The 24414-nt window shown below is 44.3% G+C and overlaps 1 protein-coding gene across 10 annotated transcripts in view; it reads left to right on the top strand.

The window, feature by feature from the left end:
- The window catches only part of Pag1 (phosphoprotein membrane anchor with glycosphingolipid microdomains 1), a 144850-nt gene extending 124608 nt beyond the window's left edge, over positions 1-20242 (top strand). For 7 of the 10 annotated variants that reach the window (XM_021255991.2, XM_021255992.2, XM_087190526.1 and 4 more), the window contains 6 exons: positions 898-1108; positions 3077-3128; positions 6447-6543; positions 8329-8930; positions 12656-12715; positions 16367-20242. In XM_021255991.2, coding sequence (XP_021111650.1) covers positions 984-1108; positions 3077-3128; positions 6447-6543; positions 8329-8930; positions 12656-12715; positions 16367-16735 — 1305 coding nt within the window. In that variant the 5' untranslated portion in view covers positions 898-983 and the 3' untranslated portion in view covers positions 16736-20242. The remainder of the gene's footprint in view (positions 1-897; positions 1109-3076; positions 3129-6446; positions 6544-8328; positions 8931-12655; positions 12716-16366) is intronic. The other 3 variants (XR_002393913.2, XM_021255994.2, XM_087190527.1) reach the window with 3 other exon arrangements.
- Positions 20243-24414: the final 4172 nt, after the last annotated feature.

The following is a 24414-nucleotide window of genomic DNA, read 5'->3' as shown; positions in this document are numbered from 1 at the left end:
TGGCAGTTAAAGGAGGAAAGCATGCAGAGTCCCTGGCACATATCAGGTACAAAAATGTACTAAGTGCAACTCGTAAGTGCTTCATTTGTAGCTGTTTGTAAATAGCCCTTATGGGTGCTCACAGTGGCTTAGTGGAAACCAGTCCTGAAAATAAAGTCCCCTTCTCAGGCTAGGTAGCTGTGTATGTGGGTGAGGAGAGAGACTGTGTCAGTAGTGGAATTGATCTTCAACTTTCTAAGAGAAAAATGGGCTTGGGGACTTGGGGAGATAAGATGGTAGCGGGGGACAGGTGATGAATTGCATGTTTACAAAACCTTTACAATAAATGTTTTATACTAGTCTGGTAGTACGTGGGAACTTTATTTGAAGACATAAAGAATCCATTTCCCAAACATAGCAAGCTAATGGGACTCCATTGCTTCCGAGGCCGTGCTAGGCATTGGTACTTTCAGGCTGCATTTTTACAGCAGGGAAACCAAGGCCAGACACAGAAGGGACTTACCCAGAATCAGGCTTTGAATTGTGTCTCCCTGACTTTGCCCTGAGGCCTTGCTCCTTGACAGGAAATGAAGTGCTGGTGGGATATCTCTTTTCGGGGCTGCCAAGGCACAGAAATATTTGGCATTTGGGATTTCGGGGGAGATTTGGGAATATTTGAAGATACATAATGAGATGTGGGGGGAAAGGACCCAAGTCTAAGCATGAAATTCATTTATGTTCCATATTTACCTCACACATAACCCGAAAGTAATTTCACTCCTATTTTTGGTGCACCTGCGTGTGACTGCAGCCCCATCACATGGGTCAGTAGGTGTCAGGAAGTTGGGGATGCTCGGCCTGTGCATGCATCTGGTGCTGTACGTGGGAAGTAACTTCCAAACGCGTTGGTCTCCGCAGGCAGACACGGCGCCCAGCCATCCATGCGGCCGCCTCTGAGCGACTGACTCCTCCCATCAGCGGTGCCACTTCCTGCCCGCTCCGCCATGGGACCGCCGGGCAGCCTGCTGGGCGGCGGACAGGCGCAGATGCTCCTGTGGGGAAGTCTGGCAGCTGTGGCCATGTTCTTCCTCATCGCCTTCCTCGTCTTTCTGTGCTCTGGTTGTGACAGGTGAGAGCAGCGCGTGTGGCCTGGAGCCTTCCCTGTTCGGTGTACCAGCAGTCTTCAGTTACACGCGGACCCAGAAGCCTGATCTTCAGAGCCTGAAGATCAGCCGTGGCTCTCGGGCCTCAGGACAGTCTTTATTACTCAAATGAAAATCCATGTGGATTTTGCTGGGGAGCAACACAAAGAGCCCCTCTTATATTTTAAATTTCTCACAAATTCTTGCTGTTCTCCTGAAACACAACTTTGTCAAACTATAGTTTTTTTTTAATCTGTACAATATTGAAATCTTAAATGTGATACATACTTTTTCACGGTAAGTTACTGGGGTGTTTTACTGTTCCATGGGTTTCGAAGGGTCATTTATTAGTAAAAATGTGTGATGTAAATCAGGCAGCGCACGTCTGTAATCCCAGCCCTCAGGAGGCTGAGGTTGGAGGATCACAAGGTCGAGACCAAGCTGAACTATGTCGCAAGACCATGTCAGAAAAGAAGGGCGGGAGGAAGGGGGAGGCGGTAGGGAGTGAATTGCAGTTTCTGAAGTAACAGGTTCATTTTTCTAGGAAAGAGACACACCGTGTCTAGGGTGATCATCGGTGTGCGTTTTTGTTTTTGTTTTGTCACCATGCATCTGTCTCCTCCATCTCGTATAAAATGCCAGTCCCCCACCAGGGATCTGTGCTCAGAGAGCAGCGAAGTTCTTCCTGCCCAGGGCTCATTTCTCCAGACACTCGGGAGTGGTTACCTTCACGCAGCCCCCGATGTTGTGCTGGGAGCCAGTGTGGAACGGCTGAGCCAGCCATGCTGCAAACTCTCTCCTGACCCTCAGAAGAAATTTGACCAGTGTCACATAAAAATCTGACACGGCTTCCTACCCTAAAATCTGTCAGGAGGGGGAAAGCCAGACTCCGACTCCAGATAGCCTCCTAATTCCCGCCCAACTTGGGCACAGGTCAGGTCTCTCCTTCCAAGGACTGGGCCCTGGACGTCCTGCCGCTGCAAGTACTCACTTTCCCACTAGGTGTCACTCTAGCCCCATACATAAATGGGAAACGTCGCCTCCACCGCCGCCCATGGTTTTCTTTAGAGTGGCCGGAGCAAAACCCTTCAATTTTCACTTGACAGGCTTTTCCATAGACTAGAAGCACATCTAGTACACAGACTAGAAGACTCATCCTGAGAGCGTGTAGCCTTCCTGATGTGCCAAAGTGTGGATTTTCTTTATTTCCCCTATTCCCTTGCAGTGTGTAACTTTGTACACTTTAAGCGAGGAAATAATTGTCTGGGTTTTCTAAGGAAAAGCTGAGATAACTCATTCCATTATTCTAGATAGCAACAGCGTCTACGAGGCGCCCTGCCTCTGTCCATCCTCCCGGTGTGCACTAGTATTCTCCCCTCTGGAAGCAAGTGCTCGTGGCAGGGACAGGCCCTCACCGTGGCTCCATTTCTTCCTGCCCCTGACACCCGCAGACAGATGTCAAGTGACTGGATTTTTTCTCTGGCTGCAAAATAAGCACGGTTCTTAAAATAAGAGATTCAAAAGTAAAGGCCTGCTATAGCAGCGCACACTTGTAATCCCACCTACTCATAAGGTGGAGGCAGGAGAATCACAAATTCAAGGCCAGCCTGGGCGACTCAGTGATTTAGACTCTTCCTCTTCCTTTTTTTTTTTGGTACCGGGGATCGAACTCGGGTCCTTGCGCTTGCGAGGCAGGCGGCAGAACCACTGAGCTAAATCCCCCCGGCCCACGACTCAGTGATTTAGTGAGACCCTGTCTCAAAATAAAAAAAAATTTTGAAGGGCTGGGATGTAGCTCAATGGTAGACCACTTGCCTAGAATACATGAGGCCCTGTGTTCAGTCCCCAGTACTGCAAAAAAGAAATTGATAATAATTAGACTAGGCAAGGGTAGTATATGTTTAATTCTAAGAGGCCTATTTGATATTAGAATAATGTTTTATTTTCCACTTCAGAGAAAAGAAGCCAAGACAGCACAGCGGGGACCATGAGAACCTGATGAACGTGGTAAGTGTGTGTGTGTGTGTGTGTGTGTGTGTGTGTGTGCTTAAAACATCAGCCACTTCTCCAAAGTGGCCCCACTTGTCTGTGATCTCAGCGGCCCAAGGGACAGAACTGAGTGAAGGTCCACTCACTGCCGGGGCTGCACCCCCCTTCCAGAGAGGCTGATCTCCGTGGCCGAGGCCTGTGCAGTTGGCCAGGTTTGTGGAGAGAGATTCTGAAACGGATGCAGTGCATCCGTTGTGCAGCCCCCAGAAAGACGCTTACAGGGCCCCGAGCTACTGCAGGGTTGTTGCTGTTTTGCCTCTGCCCAGCTCCAGTTTGCTGTCACAAACATGGTGGTGTAAACAGCGACCACTGCCTCTCGTTTCTGGAGGCCAGAAGTCTCCACACCAAGGTGCTGTCCGGGTCGGTCTGTCCCGGGCCCTCTCCTGGCATCTGGCGATATTTAGTTTACAGAGGTGTCACTCCACCTCTGCCTTCATCAGCACACACCTTCTCCTCTGCCTTTTGCTTCATCTTTCCTCTCTGCGTGTCTCACAGGTCCAAGTTCCCCCTTATGAAGACCAGACATACTGAGCTGGGCCCCACCCTTCCCTCGTGTGACCTCATCCTAACTGGTATCATTTGCAGTTACCTTGTTTCCAAATGAGGTCACATCTGAGGTACCAGAGGTTGGGACTCAGACAAGAACTTGCAGTTGGGGGAGGAGTTCAGCCCTTCACACCTGGTTATGAAGCTCATCAGGGCCTGGCACCCGCAGCACCCCCGTGCAGCCTGACCCTGCTTTCCTTGCCCCGGCTCTCAGCATCTTATGGGCTCCTGGTGAGTCCACCTGGTGAGGAGCAGGCCGAGACTGTTCTGGTTGTCCCCATAAGTGGCCGAGCAGTCACAGCAGCTGAGGGCATGTCCACCCTCTTCCCAAGGCTGAGTTCAGAGTCCAGCCTGTGCCCTGCTATGGTGCTAAACAAAAGGTGCCTTCTGTTCAGGACATTATGCCTCAAGGCCAGGTCAAGACCGCTTGGGGGAAGTGGGCACAAAGGAAGTATGGACCTGTCAGATCTACACTACCAGATCTAGGGTCTGACTTGTAGCCTGCAGACATTCAGAGCACACACAGAGCACAGGCTACCTGACCCCGAGTTCTCGGCCTAGGAAGTTGTGAGGGTGCCTTGATTTCTCCTGGGGCCCCGAGGTTTCCTGCCCCTTCCTGCCTGTGTGGAGTACCCACCTCGCCACACTTCTCTCTGGGACCCTCAACAAGCTCCTCTGAGACACTTTGCTCGCCGCGTTCCCACCTCAGTCCACGTCATCCACATTGTCCCCGTTTCTCACCCATCCCCGGCCTCTGTTCCCCCGTGATGGCTGCTGTGGGGGAATCCAAGGGGAAGTGAGAGGGCTGGGGAGACCACCTGTACCCTCACTCCCTTATTGGCCAGGGCTTCTCAAGGGTGGCCGGACCCCAACCACAGCTGCAGGCTTGTGAAGGATGGGATTCTCCAGGCCTGGGGCCCAGGGAGTTAGAACCAACCTCCAGCTGCTCCTCCTGTGGGCTCCCATGTGAGAACCACTGGCCGGAACCTCTGGACCCCACTGTCTGCCAAGGTCAGGCAGTAGCTGTGGGTGAGATAAAAAGAAATTAGCAGGTGAGTGAAAGGAACAAGTTCATTCAGCGTGGTGGAGCAGACCTGTCATACCAGCCATGCAGGAGGCTAGAGCAGGACGATATCAAGTTTAAGCCCAGCCTGGTAAACTTAGCAAGACCCTGTCCCAAAATAGAATTTTGAAAAAGGACTCAGGCTGTAGCTGCCTAGGTTCAATTGCCAGCACCACCAAAAAAAAGAAAATAGGAAGGCAGGAAGGCAAGAAGGAAGGCAGGAAAGGCAGGCAGGCAGGCAGGCAGGCAGGCAGGCAGGCAAAGGAACAGTCAGAGAAAGCTGGCTCTCTGTACTTTCTTCCTCACCCCCATCTCCTTGATCATAGCTCCTCGTCCCCTCGCTGTATGCCTGCACTCCTGTGAGGGAGAGAGCGCACACACACTGGCAGTATTGCCTGCACACGTACACGCGTGTGTTCTCACACACACGATCCTCAGAGCTCAGCTCATCGATCACGTACAACCTGCAGGTGCCACCTCCTGGAGAAGCTGATCAGGCCTGGAGTGCAGAGCCCAGGCTGTGGAACTTCAGCTGTGAGGGTTATGCTGTCTGAGGCCCATCTGGGCGCCCTCCTCCACCCACCCCTCCCCACTGGGACACCATTTCGGGGACACTGGCACCTGCGTTTCAGGTGGCAGATGTGAGCAGCTCTGGCCTGGAGCAGTGGCTCACTCAGTGCAGGCCGTGTGCTGTCTCACTGTTACTCAGTTCCCCGTCAGGAGTCAGAGGATTTGTGAGCTCATAGAACCGAGGCTCCTGTGCTGTGTACATCAGAGCCTTCCATGTGGGAACCTGGAGCCTGAGGTCGCCTGTAGGGTCACACAGCCCCTGAGAACAGTGTTGGGGTCGGGGACACAGTGATTCAGGCTGCTGCCTGGGACCAGTTGGGTACTTAGAGAAATGTACACAGAACAAACTTGTTTCTTCCTACCCTTCGAGACAGCCAAGCCTGCCATGTTGCTCCAGGTAATATACATTCTAACCCAGCAGCAACTGGCAGTGCCATCCTCCCCTGACCCCCAAGTGTCCTGTCTTTGTTTCTGAGAATAAGGAAGGTTTGCAAAGCTATATTTTAGTACTGATTGTTTTGTGAACCTTGAAGTAGAGACTTGGCTGTTCTGAAATAATCTCTGAAACCACCAGCACTGGCTGTGTTTACCCAGGTCTCAGTCTGTGCCCATCAGGTGACAGAGAGTGATGCTCCCTCAGGTTTTCCACACGCACCTGTAAGAAGAGCATTTTACAGCACCCTGCTATGGGATGCGGCTGCTCCCTGCTGGGTCCATTCTGACCAGCAGGGGAACTTTGGTCCCCTCCTTGCCTGAGCTCACGTGACAGAGGCATCATAACCTCCCTGCATCCAGAGAGATCTCCAGGTGGAAAGCTCTGCCAGGGGCCTGGAAGATTCCCAGGGAGATCCTGGAGCCACACTGTCCAGTAGAGCCTTCCGTGATGTGCTGTCTGATGTTGTGGTCCTCAACTATTAAGCTCTTAAATGTAACTAGTTAACTGAAGAACTCAATTTTATTTTACTTTACCTAATTTAAATCTAAAGAGTCAAGGCTGGTTTACTCTTTATGTTTTAAGTTTTAGAAAAAGCCATGCATGTTCTCCTATGCCACACAGCCTAAAGTCTTACCCCTGTGGGTGCGTTTGTGTTTTGCAGCCTTCAGACAAGGAGATGTTCAGCCATTCAGTGACCAGCCTGGCAACAGATGCTCTCATTAGCAGTGAACAGAATGGGGCACTCACCAATGGTGACAGTAAGTTCTGCAAAAAAATTCCAGCTTCCCACCCAGCCCTTGTCACCTAGCAAAGTGCTAGGTTTCAAAAACTGTAGCTCAGAATCTAGGAACTGTATTCTCATTCCCTCAGAGTGTGACTGTCACTTTTAGCGAGCAATCTCCTTTGGATAATTGTTATCAAATATGCACTGATCACTGGGCATAGGGGCACACACCTGTAATCCCAACACTCGGAAGCTGAGGCAGGAGAATCACTGTGAGTTCCAGGCCAGCCTGGGTACATAGTGAGTTCAAGGCCCGCCTCAAGGACATAGCAAGACCCTGTCTCAAAGAGCAAACAAACAAATAAACAAATGTCAACTGACATCTTCTGTGTGCCAGGTGTCTCTGTACAATATGAGCTAACTCACCCAAGCCCTGTAAGATTACTTCTTAATCATAGTAGTACTATTTCTACCTTCTGAAATAGGAGTTGTTACCATTTAAAGATGAGGAAACTACACATTGCTGCTATAACAAATTACACCACAAACTTAGTACCTTAAAACAACACACATTTATTAACATTCAATTCTGAGAGGTTAATAATTTGTGAAGATCTTACCGTCACTGAACCAAGGATCTGCCACTTTGAACCAGGTTCTCCAAGTCTGGGGTTGGACACTCAGAGCCACTTTGCATAGCGTCCATTTGTTTCCTGCACTGTGGACAAAAGTAGCAGTTCGGTTCGCTTCATACTTTACAGCCTACAGAGCGCTTCCCCCTAGGGCAAGAGGTCATCCTGTTACCCCACATCCTGATAAGGAGCCTGAGGGGTGGTCAGGATTGACACCCTAGTCCTCAGATACAAGTGCCCATTCTCTGTCCTCCATGAAACAGATGACCAGGCCCAGAGGACAGAAGGCCACCCCTCCTGTGAGTTTAGATCATAGGGTGGTGGTGTTGAGTTCAGAGATTGAGGGACCCACCACGATTGCCCCACACACCTCTTGGGGACACCATTTCTGATCCCTTCAGAGTGAAGATTGGGGTAACATAGGAGCTTGCTCACTCTGCTGTAAGCGCCACAAGGAGTCTGTTCTGTTGGCAGTTGTATCTCTACTGCCTAAAACTATCGCTGGCATGTAGCAGGCACTCCAAAACCATCTGGTAAAGGATGACCAACTGGCTTAACACGGTAACATTTCTGTGGCAGTCCACAAATTTCACATTTGGATGTCCTAATTTGAAGGAAGAATATTGGGGAGCAGGGAGAAGTCCTTTAAAGAGGCACAAGGTGTCCAGACCCTCCATGTGTGACACTGACGTACAGGCCCTACTGCTTCCATTATACCTGGCAAACAAAAAGGATCTGTGCGGGGAGATAGCTACCAACTCTTCCCTCCCAACGGGGAGGCAGCAGGGTAAGACAAGTGGCCCCCACGCACATCCCCTTTCTCTTAGTGTCCAGTCTCCCACAGTTTGGCCCCATGGATTGTCACTTTGATCCTGTGGTCGCATGGGACACTGCCCACACAAGTCTTACTGGGAGAAGTGATAAGTAAGAAAAGCAACGGTGAGCCAAAGTGTAGTCGAGATCATTTATGAAATGTACTGGGAAACCCATAACGAATGGCTTCTTTTAAACTGAGATTGAAATGAGACTATCAACCAGCATCACAGCAGCCGTAATCTGCAGCCAGGCATCACATCAAAAGCAAGCATCTTGATTTAACCTAACACTGCATAACTGATTCGCTGATGAAGTATAGTAGTTGTTGAAGGATTTGTCTTTCTCCACTTTTAACACTTCCGCTGCTTCAGTCCTTTCAGAAGACAGCACCCTGACCTGCATGCAACACTATGAGGAAGTCCAGACCTCAGCATCAGACCTGCTGGACTCCCAGGACAGCACAGGGAAGCCCAAGTGTCATCAGAGTCGGGAGCTGCCCAGAATCCCCCCCGAGAGCGCTGTGGATGCGATGCTCATGGAGAGGAGCGCAGATAGTGAGCAGGGGCCAGGCACGGAGGGGCCGTACGAGGTGCTCAAGGACAGCTCGTCACAGGAGAACATGGTAGAGGACTGCTTGTACGAAACCGTGAAGGAAATCAAGGAGGTGGCAACAGCCGCACACCTGGACAGAGGCCACGGCAGCAAATCCAGGTCGACTCCCACCTTGAAAGAGCTCCCGGGACCCCAAACGGAGGGCAAAGCAGACTTTGCTGAATACGCCTCTGTGGACAGAAACAAAAAGTGTCGCCAGAGCATTAATGCAGAGAGCATTCTTGGAACTTCGTATGATCCAGAAGAGGAGGCCCCACCACCTGTTCCTGTTAAGCTTCTGGATGAGAACGAAAACCTTCAGGAGAAGGAGGTGAGCACAGCAGAAGAGTGGACCGCAGAGGAGACCGGGAAGACCAACAAGGTGGGCTCCACTGCGTGGGTTTCATGGCTTTTGTCATGATGGGGAGTCCAGCTAGTCCTGGGGGTTTCACTTTCATGTTGTCCTGGGATAGATACAAACACTTGCAAGTTCGTTGAATGATGAAAGCTGTTTTAGGGTAAGCTGTGTTTGGCTTTTTTCCCCTCCAAGTAATAAAATGGTAAAAACTCATGTTTAGAAAATATTTCTCTCTCAGCACCTTACTTGGATATTTTCCAAGATTTACAGCATGTCTAATTGGGGCCAAGTTTTATTTTCCTTACTTTGAAGACCAAGAATAAAATAAAGACACCTGACTCTCAGCCACATATTTTGCCTCTCCTGCTTTGTTGCTGCTTCAAAGCAGCACGGCAATCTTGACCTTTGCAGGATCGCAGAAGTCAAAGCACAGCCGCAAGTACAGAGAGAGCTGACTTGCAGGTGCTGAGGCTCTGTCTGAGGGTACACGCTTCCCTATAAAACAAATAAGCAACCTTATTTTGTGAGTTTCTAAGCAATAACCTACGGCTCTGAAGCTTAGACTTTCAACAGAGCTCTAAAATGTGTTAATAACCTATGGCCTTCCGTGTGTCTCATCTGATGCCTGAGCCCCCGGAACTTCTCATCTCCAGGTGTCCCAGCCTCCTAGGGCTTTAAGTAGGCCCAGTCTGCTTTAGGAAACTGATAACAAGTTTCTGTTCTCCACACACAGAAAAAGTCAAGTTCTCACCTGCCCAGGTTTTGGTGGGAAAGACAAGCAGAGTCGGTCAGTCAGTGTAGCCTTAAACGCTTCTCGAGTTCATGGTCAGAAGGTGAATCCCAGCGATGGCTAGGCAGGTCACCCCAAGAAAGGCATTCCTGATCCTGTTCTCTGGATGCATTTCAGTTTTTCATATTATCCCATGAAATCAAGTCTCAAGAGCATCAGTAAAAATGTTTATGAACATGTTCATAAATGCAGTCTAATTTTCTACCTTTTGTGTAACCAAAGTAATACAGCCAATGTAGATGTATGCTGCCTAAACCAGTAAAAACTTCTTGCTTGCAAGAACTTGAAAGGTTAAGAAGTAGTTCTCTAGATTTTACATTAAAAACTGAAAGTACACATCTGGAAACCAGATTATCTTTTTACAGTATAGTATGAATGAGTAATCCATCATCCCCATATAAACAATCCTAATAGTAAGTGAATTGAGTATTTGAAATGTTTAATATTCATTAATTCAACAAAAACATTTTAATGAGCACTCGCTATGTACCATATGGTATAGGTGCTGGAAATACAGCAATGAACGAACATAATTGAACAAAAATTCGTGCCCTTTGGAGCTTATAGCTTAGCAGGAAGAGAGAGGCACAAAGTTTAAAGTTTATAAGAATAAGTATAATAAAGAGGACTGTGAAATGAGGAGCTAGAGAGTATAGTTTTGGATAGAGTAGTCAGGGTCTGGCTAGCAGTGGAGGTGACATTTGATCAGAGGTAAAGGAGGTGAGTGAGTCATACAAGTGCTCTTTGGGGCACTTGTGCTGTTTGGGAAACAGAAAATGAAGCAGAGGGGACAGCAGGTGTGAAGCCCCTGAGGACAGTGGCAACCCCAACGCATGTTTTGAAGTAGACCATGAAGAGTGAAGCAAAGAGACCAATGGATGGCCAATCTAATCGCCAGATGAAAGTCGGGGGCCTTGGACCAGTGCAGGGGCAGCAGAAATGATGAGAGGAGCTAAGCTCAAGCTGTGAGGTTTGCTGATGAATCATATGATCACATGGTGGTGAGAGAAGGAAGAGACCCGTATGGGTCCAAGGTTTGGCCCGTGTGGGTGGCCAGATGGAATGGCCATGCACTGAGACGGAGAAGGCCCCAGGCAGTGCAGGTCTCCAGGAGGCTGGCCATGCGGTGTGGGGGCATTTCATCCGAGACAGGGACTGGGCCTCGAGCAGACACACCACAGAGAAGCAGGGCAGATAAGTGGGGTTAGGAATAAAGGCCCAGACCGACTTTGTACATTTGAGGGGTTTCCATGGAAATGTGGTTTGTAAAGCCATGCCACGGGAGGAGGTCCGTGACGGGTGAGTGTAAACAGGGGCTGGAAGGGGGCCAAGAAAAATGAACTGGACCCAGAAGCAGCACAAGGAACCAAAGTAGGAAAGTGCAGAGTGAAGAAAGTATCTGGGGGAAAGAAGCGACCATGGTGGCACATGCAGCAGATGGGACAGGAGGAGGAGCCACATTAGCAACATGGTGTCACTGGGGACCATGACGGGAGTAGCTTCCTCGGATGATGAGGGCAGACACTTGGCTAAGTGGGTGTAGAGAGAATAGGAAGAGAAAAATCATCTGATTGATTATTTGGCTAACTCTTTAAGAGGTTTTTCTATAGAGAAGGGAGGCAGAAAATGGAGCTAGAAGCAGGGTTGGGTTTCTGACTTGTTGTGTCGTGTTTGGTTATGGATGGAGATGACCGTGCGGAGGGGGAGAGCTGAGAGTGTAAACAAGCAGTAGAATTACTGGAGCACAGTGTGAGGGGACAGGGCCAGTGTGTAGGAGGGGACTGCCTAGAGAGGAGCCTGGACGCTCATCTGTGGCACCCAGGAGGAGGAGAAATGGATGGATGCAGGGGATTTCTTCCACTTCCCTCAGTTTTCTCAGTGAATTAGTAAGCAAGATCAGCGGCTCACAGTGAGGCTGAGGGAGGAGGCATTGGAGGTTTGGGGAGAGAGAGGCAATGTAGAGCTGGGGCAGCAGGGATCACATACACTAGGGAAGTAGCGCATGATCTGGAGCAGCTTCGAGGGCTGGCTCAGTCAAGGGTCAATTCCCCAGTGACCAGCGAGGGAGCTGAGTCAAACACAAATATGATGGGTGTCTCTGAAGTTTATGATTGGTGAAGCAGGAAGGGAGGACATTGAGGAGGAGGGGCATATAGGAATGATGGCTGGATCACAAGTGCTGAAGGTTGCTGGAATTGGTTTATGAAGTCTGAACAGTGAGTGTAGATCTGAGAGGAGTTGCTAGGAGCTGCGATATGGGTTAGGGAGAGCAAAGGTCTGGGTGCAGTTACAAGAGAAAGTGGGGGGTCATCAGGTAGACTCCCAACATCAGTGCGGAGAGAGAAGGTCAAGGAACTAAAAGGGAATTTTAAGGGAGAGATATTAGTTGAAATCACTATGAATTAAGACAGGAAATATGTAACGGACAGTTAGCAAACCAGGAGCCAAAATCATTGAGAAATCAGACAGGGGCAAACTACAAAGTGTGAGTTAATTTCTTCATTAACTTCAAAAAGTCTCCAAAAATATCTAATGGATATATAAACTATAGAAATATACAATTCTACAAGCTGTAGAAATGAACAATTCTGGCATTTGATAAAGACCTGCCTGTTATCAACCCTTCTTTGATGATCAGTTCTTCAGTGACAAGTAGTCTGAATAGCTATTTTCTGCTTACTTGTACCAGCAGACTTAAATATTAAATTAGAAGAAATTTAAGTCTATGTAACAAGAATCTAAGAATGTAATTCTATGTAACACTGCTAGATATCCAAGAACATCAGACACTAACAGATTGTGCAAGTGTTTTTTCTCAGGTGCCTTGCATAATTACTTTGTGTTCCATAGAAATAATTTGAAAACATTTGTATAGACAGATATGTGAAAACATATGCCAAAAAAAGGTTGGATTATTAGATTCAAACTACTTTCCTTTGGCTTGTGTTTATTCTGATAGAGATTTAGCTCGTTGTCATACAAGTCTCGGGAAGAAGACCCCACCCTCACAGAAGAAGAGGTAAGTTTTCTTTCTAAGCAACCAGAAAGCTCCTGTAATAAAGACTAGAACTTCTCCCCTCATATAAATGCACTGTGATGTTTTTCTGTGTCTGAAAGAACTTAAGTACTCTATTATGCCTCTGCTTCAAAGTCAGAATGTGGGATATTGGCTTTATATTTAGGGAGGGTGACCAGCAGGGGGTAAACCAAGAAAGGTGACACAGTGAACAGGTCAGCCAAGAAGAAGAAACTGAGTAGGGAAGAAGGCTCGGATAAATACAGAAAGGAGAAGGGAGAAAATAAGAATGAATAAGAGAAATTTCAGTCTGGGAGTTTTAGTCAACCACTTAGGAAGACCACATTTAGAAGGATATTAGTAGATTGGAAAATCCCGGAAATTGGCATAGTGGGGGTAGAGAATTTGACCCACCTGGGACACAGAGGCTGAAGGCCTCAGTGTGGAATTTTGGGTGCAGAGAGCAAGTAACTTTAGGAAGTACAATTCCAGGCCGGAGCTGAGGCCAACAGAACCACCCACAAGAATAGGTAATGTACTCCCAAGTACCAGGGCAAAAAAATTCGCTAGTCAGACTTCTAGTGAAGCCTTAAAATCATAAAAGCTAGCATATATATGGTACATGTGGAGCTAGGCTGGGACAGAGCACTAAACAGCTCAATTCAGCTGCCTGTAGTTCCTACCTGGAACTCTACCGAAGAAACTGTGCGAGACTGATACACACATGCAGGTGCCTCACCGCCAGTAGAGGACTTGAACATTAGAATGTGAAGACGACGCCCACGAGGAAAGTTCAAGGACAGAAGTGCTTTCCATAGGTGACACTGCCTAAGCCACCGTATCTTCTCTTCCCCTGGAATGGACCTGTCACTGGTCTACCTGGTCACGCATGCCAAAGCCCTGGGGATCACGCTTGACAGCTCCTTTCCCTCCGCGTCCCACATGTAGTCAATCGCTAAGACCCTTTAAGTGAACTTCCAAACTGTCTCACCACACCCCTGTCTCTGGGACCACCCTTAGCACACCCACAGTCCATTCCTATGGTTCCCCTGACAGCTCCTTTACCCCCTTCAGGTCTGTTTTCTACAGCCAAAGTGACTCCGTTTGGGATAAGAAAGCAAAGTATAAAAACGATCTGAAAAGTAATCCTTTATAATGAAAAAAGTATAAAAGTGATCCTTTCATATAGGTAAAATGTTAAAGTACTTTGCTGCTTATATTTGTGGTTTGTAAAAACAGCATCTAGTTGTACTAAGGAATCTTTAACATAAAGAAATTCACAAACATTCATTTTAGGAAAAAAAATACAGAAATCATTTATTTTTATACTCCTATCATGTTAGACAAGCCCAGACTAAAACCAAGGTCTGTGCTTTAAATACTGCTGTGCCAGTTTAAAAGAATGGTGAGGAAAAAACTGATTATAAAAACAATGAGAAAGGCCTGGGGATTTAACTCAAGTGGCGTGGCACCTGCCTCACAAGCACAAGGTCCTGAGCTCGATCCCCCCACCCCGAAATAAATAAATAAATAAATAAATATGGTGAGAAATGCGGGAAAAGAAAAGAATAATTTGGGCCAGGGATTTAGCTCAGTGGCACCACGCCTGCCTTACAAGCACATGGTCCTCAGTTCGATCCCTGGTACCAAAAAAATTATTATTATTTTATGAAAATAGAATAACAGTTCACCAAATGAGTAACAAAGATGAAAGATTTTAAAGAGAAAAATTAAATAGCAAAGGGGGCTTGAAGGGAAACCTATATCCAAACTAGAAATAATATTATAAAGGAATATTAGAAGGCTTGAGAAGCTATTATGAAAATTAGAATTCCAAGGATATCAACTGCACACGAGGCTCACTCCCAAAGTCAATATAAGTGGTGAGTTAATGAAAGAGCATGTAATTTTTAAAAGTACGAAGGCGTAAAGGCCTAAGAATTCTCACAAAGTGGGGGGAGAGCGGGGGAGGGAGAAGAGAACGTTAATGGCAGGATCTGCAGGGACAGCAGGGAAGAAAGTTGAGGAAGAAAGCAGACACTGTTACCATCTGGGTTAACTTTAGGTGTGTCTGTGCCCCTTGGTGTTACCCTTGTAGGTGGGGAATGAACTGGTGTGCTGATTCACTTTGTTCCTGTCATCCGTGGTTCACCCCTTTATCATCTGTCCACATATTTTGCTTGGACCACTTTTTGGACGATAAACTTCATATATGTGTGCCTCGCTATGAAAATCAGTGGACTTTCTTTTATTCTTCCTAAATTCAAAGAAATTATAATTCCTATTTTGAGAGCAGTTTTTCAATTAAGTGTTCTAACATGAAAATGTGCTGTTCATTAGAACAGCCGGATCAATGTGGCAAGTTTTCCAAAGATGATTTCTCTGTCAAGGCCTAGCAAAACCGAGCCACCGGTCGGTGGGGAAGAGTTTTCATGCGAATGACCAGTTAGCACGCTGCAGGCCTGTCTTCAACAGCTTCCTGGGCCAGCTGGGATGCTCACCCACAGTATGGGAGCTAGGGAAAAGCAGGAAAATGTCCCTGGGCACTCAGGAAGCCAAGCACCTGTCAGGAAATGTGTGTATTTATTTCCTGGGTATTAGAATGATTAATCACTGTGGGGAAAATAAACACAGGTAAAGAACGATATGTTTTACTTACTTCCAGCCATGATTTATAACAATGAAATAATACTCCACAAGTACCTCTTAATCAGTACGTTTAATCTGTGTTACTGAGAAATTAAATCTCTCTTGATATTAGAGGTTTACAGGGTATATTAACAACACCACAAAGGTGTGTTTAGAAAATGGCCTGCTCTTACCACGGGAAAAAGTGTCCCATGAGTGCTTTCCAAATGTCATTTCCAACTTGGCTGCTTGCAGATAAGAAGGAATTTTCCACAGAAGAAAACTAAGCCTAGCCTGTAAATGACTTTTTAACAAATAACATACATCCAGCTCAGGAGACGATGGCCCACGGTACTTGACAGGGTGCACGCAGGCACTGCCCCCCCAGAAGCCAGAAGCCACATCAGATCTCTGTCATGCAGAAAGTATGGGACAGTCTAAGTCGCGGGTCTCACAGTCCAGTGGGCATCAGATTGCAGGGTCCCACCCACAGTCTCTGAGCCAGAAGCTCGGGGGTGAGGTCTGAGCCTTTATCCTCCTCGTAAATTCCAGCATCCTGCTGCTGCTGGTTGGAAGCCCACATTTGGAGAATCACTGGTGCAATAGATGTTTTCTGTCCTTTTTGGTAAAGCCGTGGAGGCTTAGGTAAAGCCTCATTCTGATAGAGAAATCAAAGCATAGTATGTAGCCAGGTCCTGGGGGTGCCTGCACTTCCTTCTCCAGCTGTCCTCAGTCCCTGTGTAAACTCTCAGTTTACACAGAATTAAGCAAATATGATTGATCTACTTACAAAGCTGAAGGTAATGTCCATCATTAATCTCTAGGAATGTACTCCAGAATTAGTCCAGATAATGAAGACAGACAGACAGACAGACAGACAGACAGACAGACACACACACACACACACACACACACACACACACACACTAATACCCATGAGTGCTAAGTATGTAGCTTGTCATCAAAAGGGGAAGGAAGAGGTCACAGATTGAAGCTTGTTTTTTCAATTCTCCCTTTGTTTTCTAGATCTCAGCTATGTACTCCTCAGTGAATAAACCTGGGCAGGCAGTGCCTAAATCAGGACAGTCACTTCAAGCACCAGAGACCACCTACGCCTCCAATCCAGGGGCTCCTCAGAGGTCACCCTCTTCCTGTAATGACCTCTATGCTACCGTGAAAGACTTTGAGAAAACTCCCAATAGTGTCACTGCACTTCCACCAGCAGGGAGACCCAGTGAGGAGCCAGAGCCAGACTATGAAGCGATACAGACTCTAAACAGGGAGGAAGAAAAGGCCCCCCTGGAGATCAGTGGCCACCATGGCCTTGTCCCTAAGGAGAATGACTACGAGAGCATTGGAGACTTGCAGCAATGCAGGGATATCACCAGGCTCTAGCAAGGCAGAAGACTTCTCCAGAGAGCCTGTATTAGCATCTGGGGACAGTGCTTCTGTGGAAGATAAAAGATATCAACCTATATTTTATATGCTGCTTTAGTAAACTGGAGATAATTGCATATTCCATGACTTTTCCCAGGTTCTGTACAGGGAGGTACAGACCTGGTTGCCCCTGCATGTGCACCTGCCTGCCTGCAGACAGGCATACCCCAGCACATGCACAAACTCCCTCTTGCACCATTACCCTCCTCAGAAGATCCTAGCTTCCAGGGGTTTATCCCACAGGTGAGAAAACTGAGCTGTAAGGAAGAACTGCAGTCCACTTGCCTAAAATACTGCCATTCCGAAGAGTCAGGTTTTTCTTCCTCTCTTCTCTTTTCTCTTCTGCTACTAACTCTAACATATGTGGCATTTTCCCCTTGAAATCTTCTGATCTCTATGGCTCATTCCAAGGAAATCCTCCCATAGGGCTTGGCACTAGCCTTCAACAGACACGTTTGGAAGATGAAAGCCTGTGGTTGCTGGTTTCCATCCAGATCCCCAGTCCTCTTCCCAGAACTACCCTAGCATCCCTGGGGAATCCAGACTCTGGAGGAGAATAGGTTTGGGGCAGGATGTCCCTTGAGCCTCGTAGGTCCTTGCTCCTTTTTAGGTTGGCACTGCAAATCAGCAGCCTTTCCCCAAAGCATTTGCAGTCAGTTTTAAATGCTTTGTCTTATTTTTCTACTCAAAACTTTTTCTTCCACAATGTTCAGAAACTCATCAGAGCCTTTTTCAGTATTTTCAGCAAATATCATGGTACTTCTGTACTTGTTTCAGCCCAGAACTCATTCGTTCAAAACAGAGAGCCTTAATCTTTACATTGGAACACAGACCACACATGTGGACAGCAGCCGTGGCTTCTTTCCCCAAGGGCTATGGACGTGAATATGCACTTCCGGGGATCTCTGCCGCCACCCCACCAGTGTGGACTTTCATAAGTTATCTCCTACCCTAAGGTAATCTATCTAAGATTAAAATGTAAACATTTATTTTTATTATATAAATTTATAAGATGTTTTATGTTTAATGCCTAATTTCTAGAAAGTGCCAGAAAATGTATATTAACTATTTTGATTTTATGTACAATGATTTTACTCTCATTTTGAAAAGACATCGTGAAGCACATAAGCTAGATAATTATAAGTAGTTATCCTTTTTTTTAAATGAGTGTTTGAAATGTTGAAGGTTTGTTAACAACCCAGCTTTGCAATGGTACTTGGAGTTTCTACTTCAAATCAACTGAACCACTGGAGAAATAAATGCAGTGGACCTAAATAATCATTTTCCATGGTTGGGGTGAGCAATATTGAAATATCTGAAATGGAAAAAATGGAAAAATATGGCTAATGAATTATGAACCTCCTAAAAGTATCATACTTTCACTAAAGTTTAATGACATTTTTCAAGAAAACAATGATAAATTCTGCAGTTCAGTGATTGCTAATGCAAAATGCCTATTAGAATTTTTTTCTTCGTTTTACAAAAATCAGTGGCTGAAATAGCTCAGATTAAGTACTCAGCCTGGTTTGAATTTAATCGTTATTTTAGATCTGATAAGGCCACCATTGGAAAATTGTTCACTTTTCAATTTAAAAGGAGCCTAGTTAAAGTACCATCATGAAGTGTGAACTACAAAAAGGAAACATTTCCCACAATGATAAAGAAGTAAGGCCATTATCTCATACCTCTGTGACATCTGTGACTATAAAGATTTAATAATCTTGCTGTTTTCCCTCCTTCTGACAAAGAATGCAATTGGGAGGATGATGCATCCTTGAAAATTGTAGAGGCCACCATGCTGGCCTGTATTTCTGACCTTGTATTCATGGACTGGCTTTCTGACTGCTCTGTAGTACACTTCTGAGATTGTTAAGAGAACTCTGTTGGTTGGTTGTCACTACCTTTCCGTCAGCCTCATCTCTTCCAGGAAGACATCATGTGCATAAGCACAATCATTGTTGATTACAAAGTATTGGCAGAATACCCTTGAATCCCTTGAGCAGACTTTATCAGGAAAATGCGAGTACTTCGTCTCTGAATTCAGATCTTCCATAAGTACTGCTTTGCCTGCTGATTTTCACCACTTTGTATTAATGAGTTTGACCCAACAGTCTCTCAGGTCACAAAGTTCTCTTAGTGCACAGTGACGGCCATGTCTCACTACACACCTGCATTGTGCAGGCTCAGTACCTTACAGCTCAGATGTTTTATTGCATTTCCTAGTGTCTTACTTATCACCAGGGAAGTAGGTATGATCTCTAAAGTGTAAAACCCTTTCTTCATTAGAGATAAGTTCATTATAAATAATCATGTGATCTTCACATTTCAAGTTTTCAAATATAAATTGTGCAATCTAGTCATAAAATATGCACTGAAATATCTCTCTTAATTTGAGAACCAGTGATAAGAGTAAGTTGTGATAGAAAATATTTTAAAAGGAACTGGAAGGCCTTCCAGCAACAATTCTGAAAGAACAAATGACAGAATAGTCCATAAGACCTAGGAAAGGGAGGAACAAAAGTGCTCTTCAGAGCACCGGCTACTTTGTTGAACCATATTTATTGAAGTAACATTATTGTTTCCCCTTTATTGTACAGTTTTTCATAAATTCATCTCTTTCACTTTGTTCAAAATCTGTGCTTGAATCTGTGAGTTAGACAGAAGCCTATAGATTCTTTTAAAAGTTTCATGTTGAGCTAAATGCTACAGAGTTTAAATATATGAAAGGTAGATATAAAGAACAGAATTCACTGTATATTTAAAATTCACCATTGATATCCATAGTATGCATCCAATTATAATGGTCTAGGTTATGTGAACTTAGATAAAAAGATAAAAATAAATTTTAGGCAGGTTTTTGTTCTATAAATCAGAATTATAGATCTATCTTGGTTAGGCATAGTGGCATCTTTTTGTTCAGGTAAATTGAAAGTATAGAAGCATTTCATGCTGATTTTAATATTTCCCAACTATAGTCACCAGGGAGATATAACTGTTTTATATGAAATGTTTGAGAAATCCTAGAAGAAAGTAGTTTTTGGAAATATGTTGGCTACATAGTTTTTTTCTTATCCTGATCTAAATTACATCATTAAGTCTGTTAAAATATTGTACCAGTATTCTGTGTAGGGGAAAAGGTTAATCATTGATTATCTGCCCTCAGAATCCCAGAGTTAATTGTAATTGAGTGTTAAATTAACAATAGGTAGTCAACGCTGAGAACTAAAATTGAACCTCAATATGTCACTCTGCTTCTCTGGATTATTCTTTTTTATAATTAGAGCATCTATTTACCTTAACCAGTAATAAACTATGTATGTATACACACATGTATGTAGGCATGTATAGTTGGTGCTGGCACAGTTCTGGTGCAATCAATTAATTAGGATATGTTGTATTATGTATTTGGAATGTTTATCCTATTAGTGTTGTGAACTTTTGTCATAAAAGCAGAATTAGAAGAAACAGTTTTCCATAGTTTTTATTTGGTAATTATAGGAAAACCTTCTTAAGTCACCCCCATTTAATTTTTCCAATGAACATATTCCAGTTTTTAATTGTGTCCAACATTCTCTTGACTGAAAACCAGCATATTTTAAGATAGTTTTGTCACACATGTAACTCATTTTGTATTCAACCTGAGAGGAGGAAATGTAAATAGGTGTACTTCTCAGATAAGTGTTCAAGAAGACATTTGGCCAAAAGCAACAAGACAGGAAGCCTGAGCCAGAATGGACCCTGGGCAAGGTGGGCCCCACCTGCCAGGTAGTAGGGGCAGAATTGGGTACCATTTGGTGGCAATCTCTTTAAAACCCCCAGGTTTTACAGCAGAATCAACAGTCAGTGATGCAATATGATGTGATAAAAGCTGCTCTGAGATGATACCCTGGCTACGATTACAGAGCCTCACTTCAAGACCAAATTAGGATTTTATAAATGAGTAAATGATACCTTCTTCAATGCTCCATGTAATCACGTGGTGCCGTTCTTCTCAAAGTGTTGATTTCTGGTCCCTACCAGCTTAGCTTTGGCTGCTGGAAGCACAGTAGGTACTGACAGTTATTTCCTAGGAATCTTCACAGGCTTATTGTACTGTGTAATTGGGAAAAGTGAAAGTGTAATGTTTGGTGTTAATAAGTGACTGGTGTGAAAATAGGAACATGTGTCTGTGATATCAAGTATGGTTTTATTTGCAGTGAAATCTAAATTTTTTATCTTGTAGTAGTATTTTCTCACTCTATATCTTTTCTTAATACATTATTCCTAATATTGGCATTAAACAAGTTGGACACATTTAGATTTAAAATGTTTGACTTAAACAGATCAGCCCAGAAATGATGATAAATAAGAATCTTTATCTGGAATTACTAAATTAACTTTTAATGTAATGGTCCAGAAGAGAACAAACATTTATATGTGTATGTTTTTCTTTAAGCCTATTGCTCATTTTTAAGTGTTTATTTCTACATTCTAATATTTGCAATTACCTCACTGTTTTTCAGATTCTTTTTATTTAAGTGAGAAATAGTTCAAATTCTTCCTAATATTTGATGAAGTGAGAAATGTGATTGTTAAAAAAGACATTTTTAAAAAGCGTTCAATTTGGTATTCATTTATCATAATGCAGAAAGAGTTTTCTTTGCTTACAGCTTACATATTATGGATGCTTTTCAAAAATGTATTGTGCTCTTATTGTCTCTTATCAGCTTGTATGATAGATTATAAAGGTTGGTGATTGTTGTTCCTCAGACTTCTATATGTTAAGCTGGCAGCAGTAAAATGTTTTAATGCCATTACCTTTTAAATAATTGTATTATATTAACATACCACGTGTTTTCTGGGTAACTTTGAAAGAGCCAAACAAAAGTCTGTGAGAAATAGGAATTGATATTTTGTTATTCGTGTAGTTTTTCCTCATAAAAATGGTTATCCCAAAATTAACACGTTATCTCTTAGGGTTCACAATAAAAGTACTCCTGCTTACTCAAAAACAGTAAAAAAAAAAAAAAAAATGACACTTACCAACAGTTTTGTTCATTGTCTCAAAAGATCTTCATAAATGATCAAATTGTCTAGTTCTCAAGAGTGGAAAATTGTTTTCAATAGCAAGAATTTTAAACCTTAGTTTAAAAGTCCAGAATTGTCTCATGTTAGATTCAACATCCTATCGTTTCCCTTTCCCTGACTCTAGTCTTATTAAGGAGGAAGTCTAAAGAATGGGGACACAAAAGTCACTATTTCTTCCTGCCTTGTGTTGGCTCCTCCTGTGTAGGTTCTTTCACTGTCCGCTCTGTACAGCACCAACCCCCACCCAGCTGCTCTGTGTCATATCTTCCTCGGTTCTGGCCACAATTCCCCAATATTACAGACCCTGCCTGACAACACAGACATTCTCCATCCTGGGTGGATGACCAGACAACAGCCCCCGTCAAATTCTCCTGCTTCTCAGTCTACCAAGATGAGGATGAGGCCCCATATCTGCCTAGGGAAGCAAATGCTAGTATTGTCATCAGTTTTGCCAAACCATATACATTCCTGCCACCTCTCATGAGCCTGGTTGACACAAGGGGACCATGGAAAACACTTTTTTTTAATGTTGTGGAGGAATCAAACTCACAAATACAGAAATATCAGTACCATACTCTCACCAAGTGACAAGCTCACTGTCCCCTGCAGTATTTTGAGACTGTCTTGTGTCTCCTTAAGTCCCAGGGAAGGAACAGCCTCACTGACCACCGTGTTGAAGGAAAACCCTTGTATCAGCTGCAGAGCAGTGTTACAAGTAAAGGAGGAGAAAGCTAATTGTTTTTAAGGGGGGAAAATCCTTCTGATGACAATTCATCATTTTTAAAGTAAACTTGAGCATAGAATATCTTAGCCGTGCAGCTGTTGGACTCCCTCCCCTTGGGAAATGGTAATCCTACGTTGTGTTAGTTATAACCGCTTTGCTCTACTCTCTCAGATCTAAGAAAACAAAATGTTCAAGCATCTAAATGGGGAGTTGGCAGATACTGAGAGAAACTGGGCCATGCGTAGGGCAAAGAGTCTGGTTTTTGGAGTGAGAAACCAGGTACCCTTTACCTACTGGCAAAGGTGATGGAGCGAGGAAGCAGTTGAGGTTCTCATCATCGATACACTAAGGAAGCTGAGTGCATAAAGTTTTGATTTTTTACACTTCATTGTAAGTCACTGTAGTTCATTTCTTAATGGCTATTTTAGAGTATAATTTTTTTCAGAATTAACAAAATAGATATCTGCTCATTCTCTTTCTACATGTTTGTAAAGCCCACCTGGTTAGTATACCCTGGACTAGGACACAGTTAGGGCTAGAACACAGATCGGTCTTGAAGCTCCTCTCCAGTTCACAACTCGTGTCCTGATGTCATTCTTTGGTTTTATTTAGTTTCTTTCTTTAACTCAACACATTGGAAACCATGAGACTAAAACAATTTCCTTTCCCTTTCTTAAGTTTAGAGGGGATTGTTTTTAATCTTTAGCTTCCCCGCTTAGGTAGTGAAAACTTTTTGAATGACAGCAGTGACCTTCCCTAGGTAAAGCCACTAAAACTGAAAGCCAAATTCCATTCCTTTGACAAATATCCATGTATTTTCTAGGTGAAACCAGTAAATGAACCTCACATGATGTTCACTACCCATCCTTAAGCTTGGTGACTGGCCGGCTTTTTAAAATTTTATTTTTGGAATACAGGCATCTCATATTTTTTCTGAAGCCACACTAGCCTAATTCCTATTGCTTCCCCACATTAGCCTACCCATGTCCCAGCAAGTGGCAGTGCCTCCAGCGCTGCCTGTTTTGTGGGCAAAAGTCATGTGAAAAATACCCGGAAAGATGGGTTTTAGGTTTAAGTTCACAATCATTTGGGAACATTCTACACCATTAGGTTCTGACACTCTTTAAAAAAATTTTTTTAGTACTGACTACATATTTTACTGGGGGAGGAACTGAAAGGAAAATTTGAGCCAAGTGATGTGGTTGACTCCCTGCCCTATGTTTGTTTGTCTCCCCAGAAAATAGATTAGCCCATGTCTACCACTCAAGAGTCTTCTGAGAGTAAACAGTGAATGTGTATAAATGAGAAAAATTATCTCAAAGATCTAATTTTTGGTTTAGATATTTTCTTCTTTTTAAACTCAGGAATAAACCTGGTTTGTGGGTAGCATAATATAGCTGTTAAAACTAATTTGTAGGTGACTAGAGGGTCCTTTTAAATATAATTTTTCTAAAGACTTCTAACTTTGTTTCAACTCGGAAGAGAAACCCTTTGAATTAAGAAAAACAAAACAAAACAACTTCCACAAGCTCCTTCTAGGAGAGAGTAACATCAGTCTACCATCTTTCCCAAAGTGTTTATTTCTTGCCTGTTGTATCTCAGTTTTTATGAGTGAAAAACAAGGTGCATGTTTTTTATTTCTTGGAAAAGTGAATTGAGGTGTTGCATTAAATTTTCAAATGAGACAACTTAATCAAAAGAAAAGCATTGGTTTTGGAGACAAGAACACAGGGCTGTGGTTCCTGTTCCAACCCTGACTTTACTGTGTGACCCCAAGCAAATTATTTAACTTCTCTGTGCCTCAATTTCTCCATATATAAATGTGGGGATGATACCAACCATTGCC

The sequence above is a fragment of the Heterocephalus glaber genome, unplaced genomic scaffold (genome assembly GCF_053883595.1).
Source record: "Heterocephalus glaber isolate CG9 unplaced genomic scaffold, H.glaber_assembly_v1.0 deba00001553, whole genome shotgun sequence".
NCBI classification, from domain to species: Eukaryota; Metazoa; Chordata; class Mammalia; order Rodentia; family Bathyergidae; genus Heterocephalus; species Heterocephalus glaber.
The sequence above is the reverse complement of the archived record's forward strand: the minus strand, read 5'-3'. Positions and strand labels throughout refer to the sequence as shown.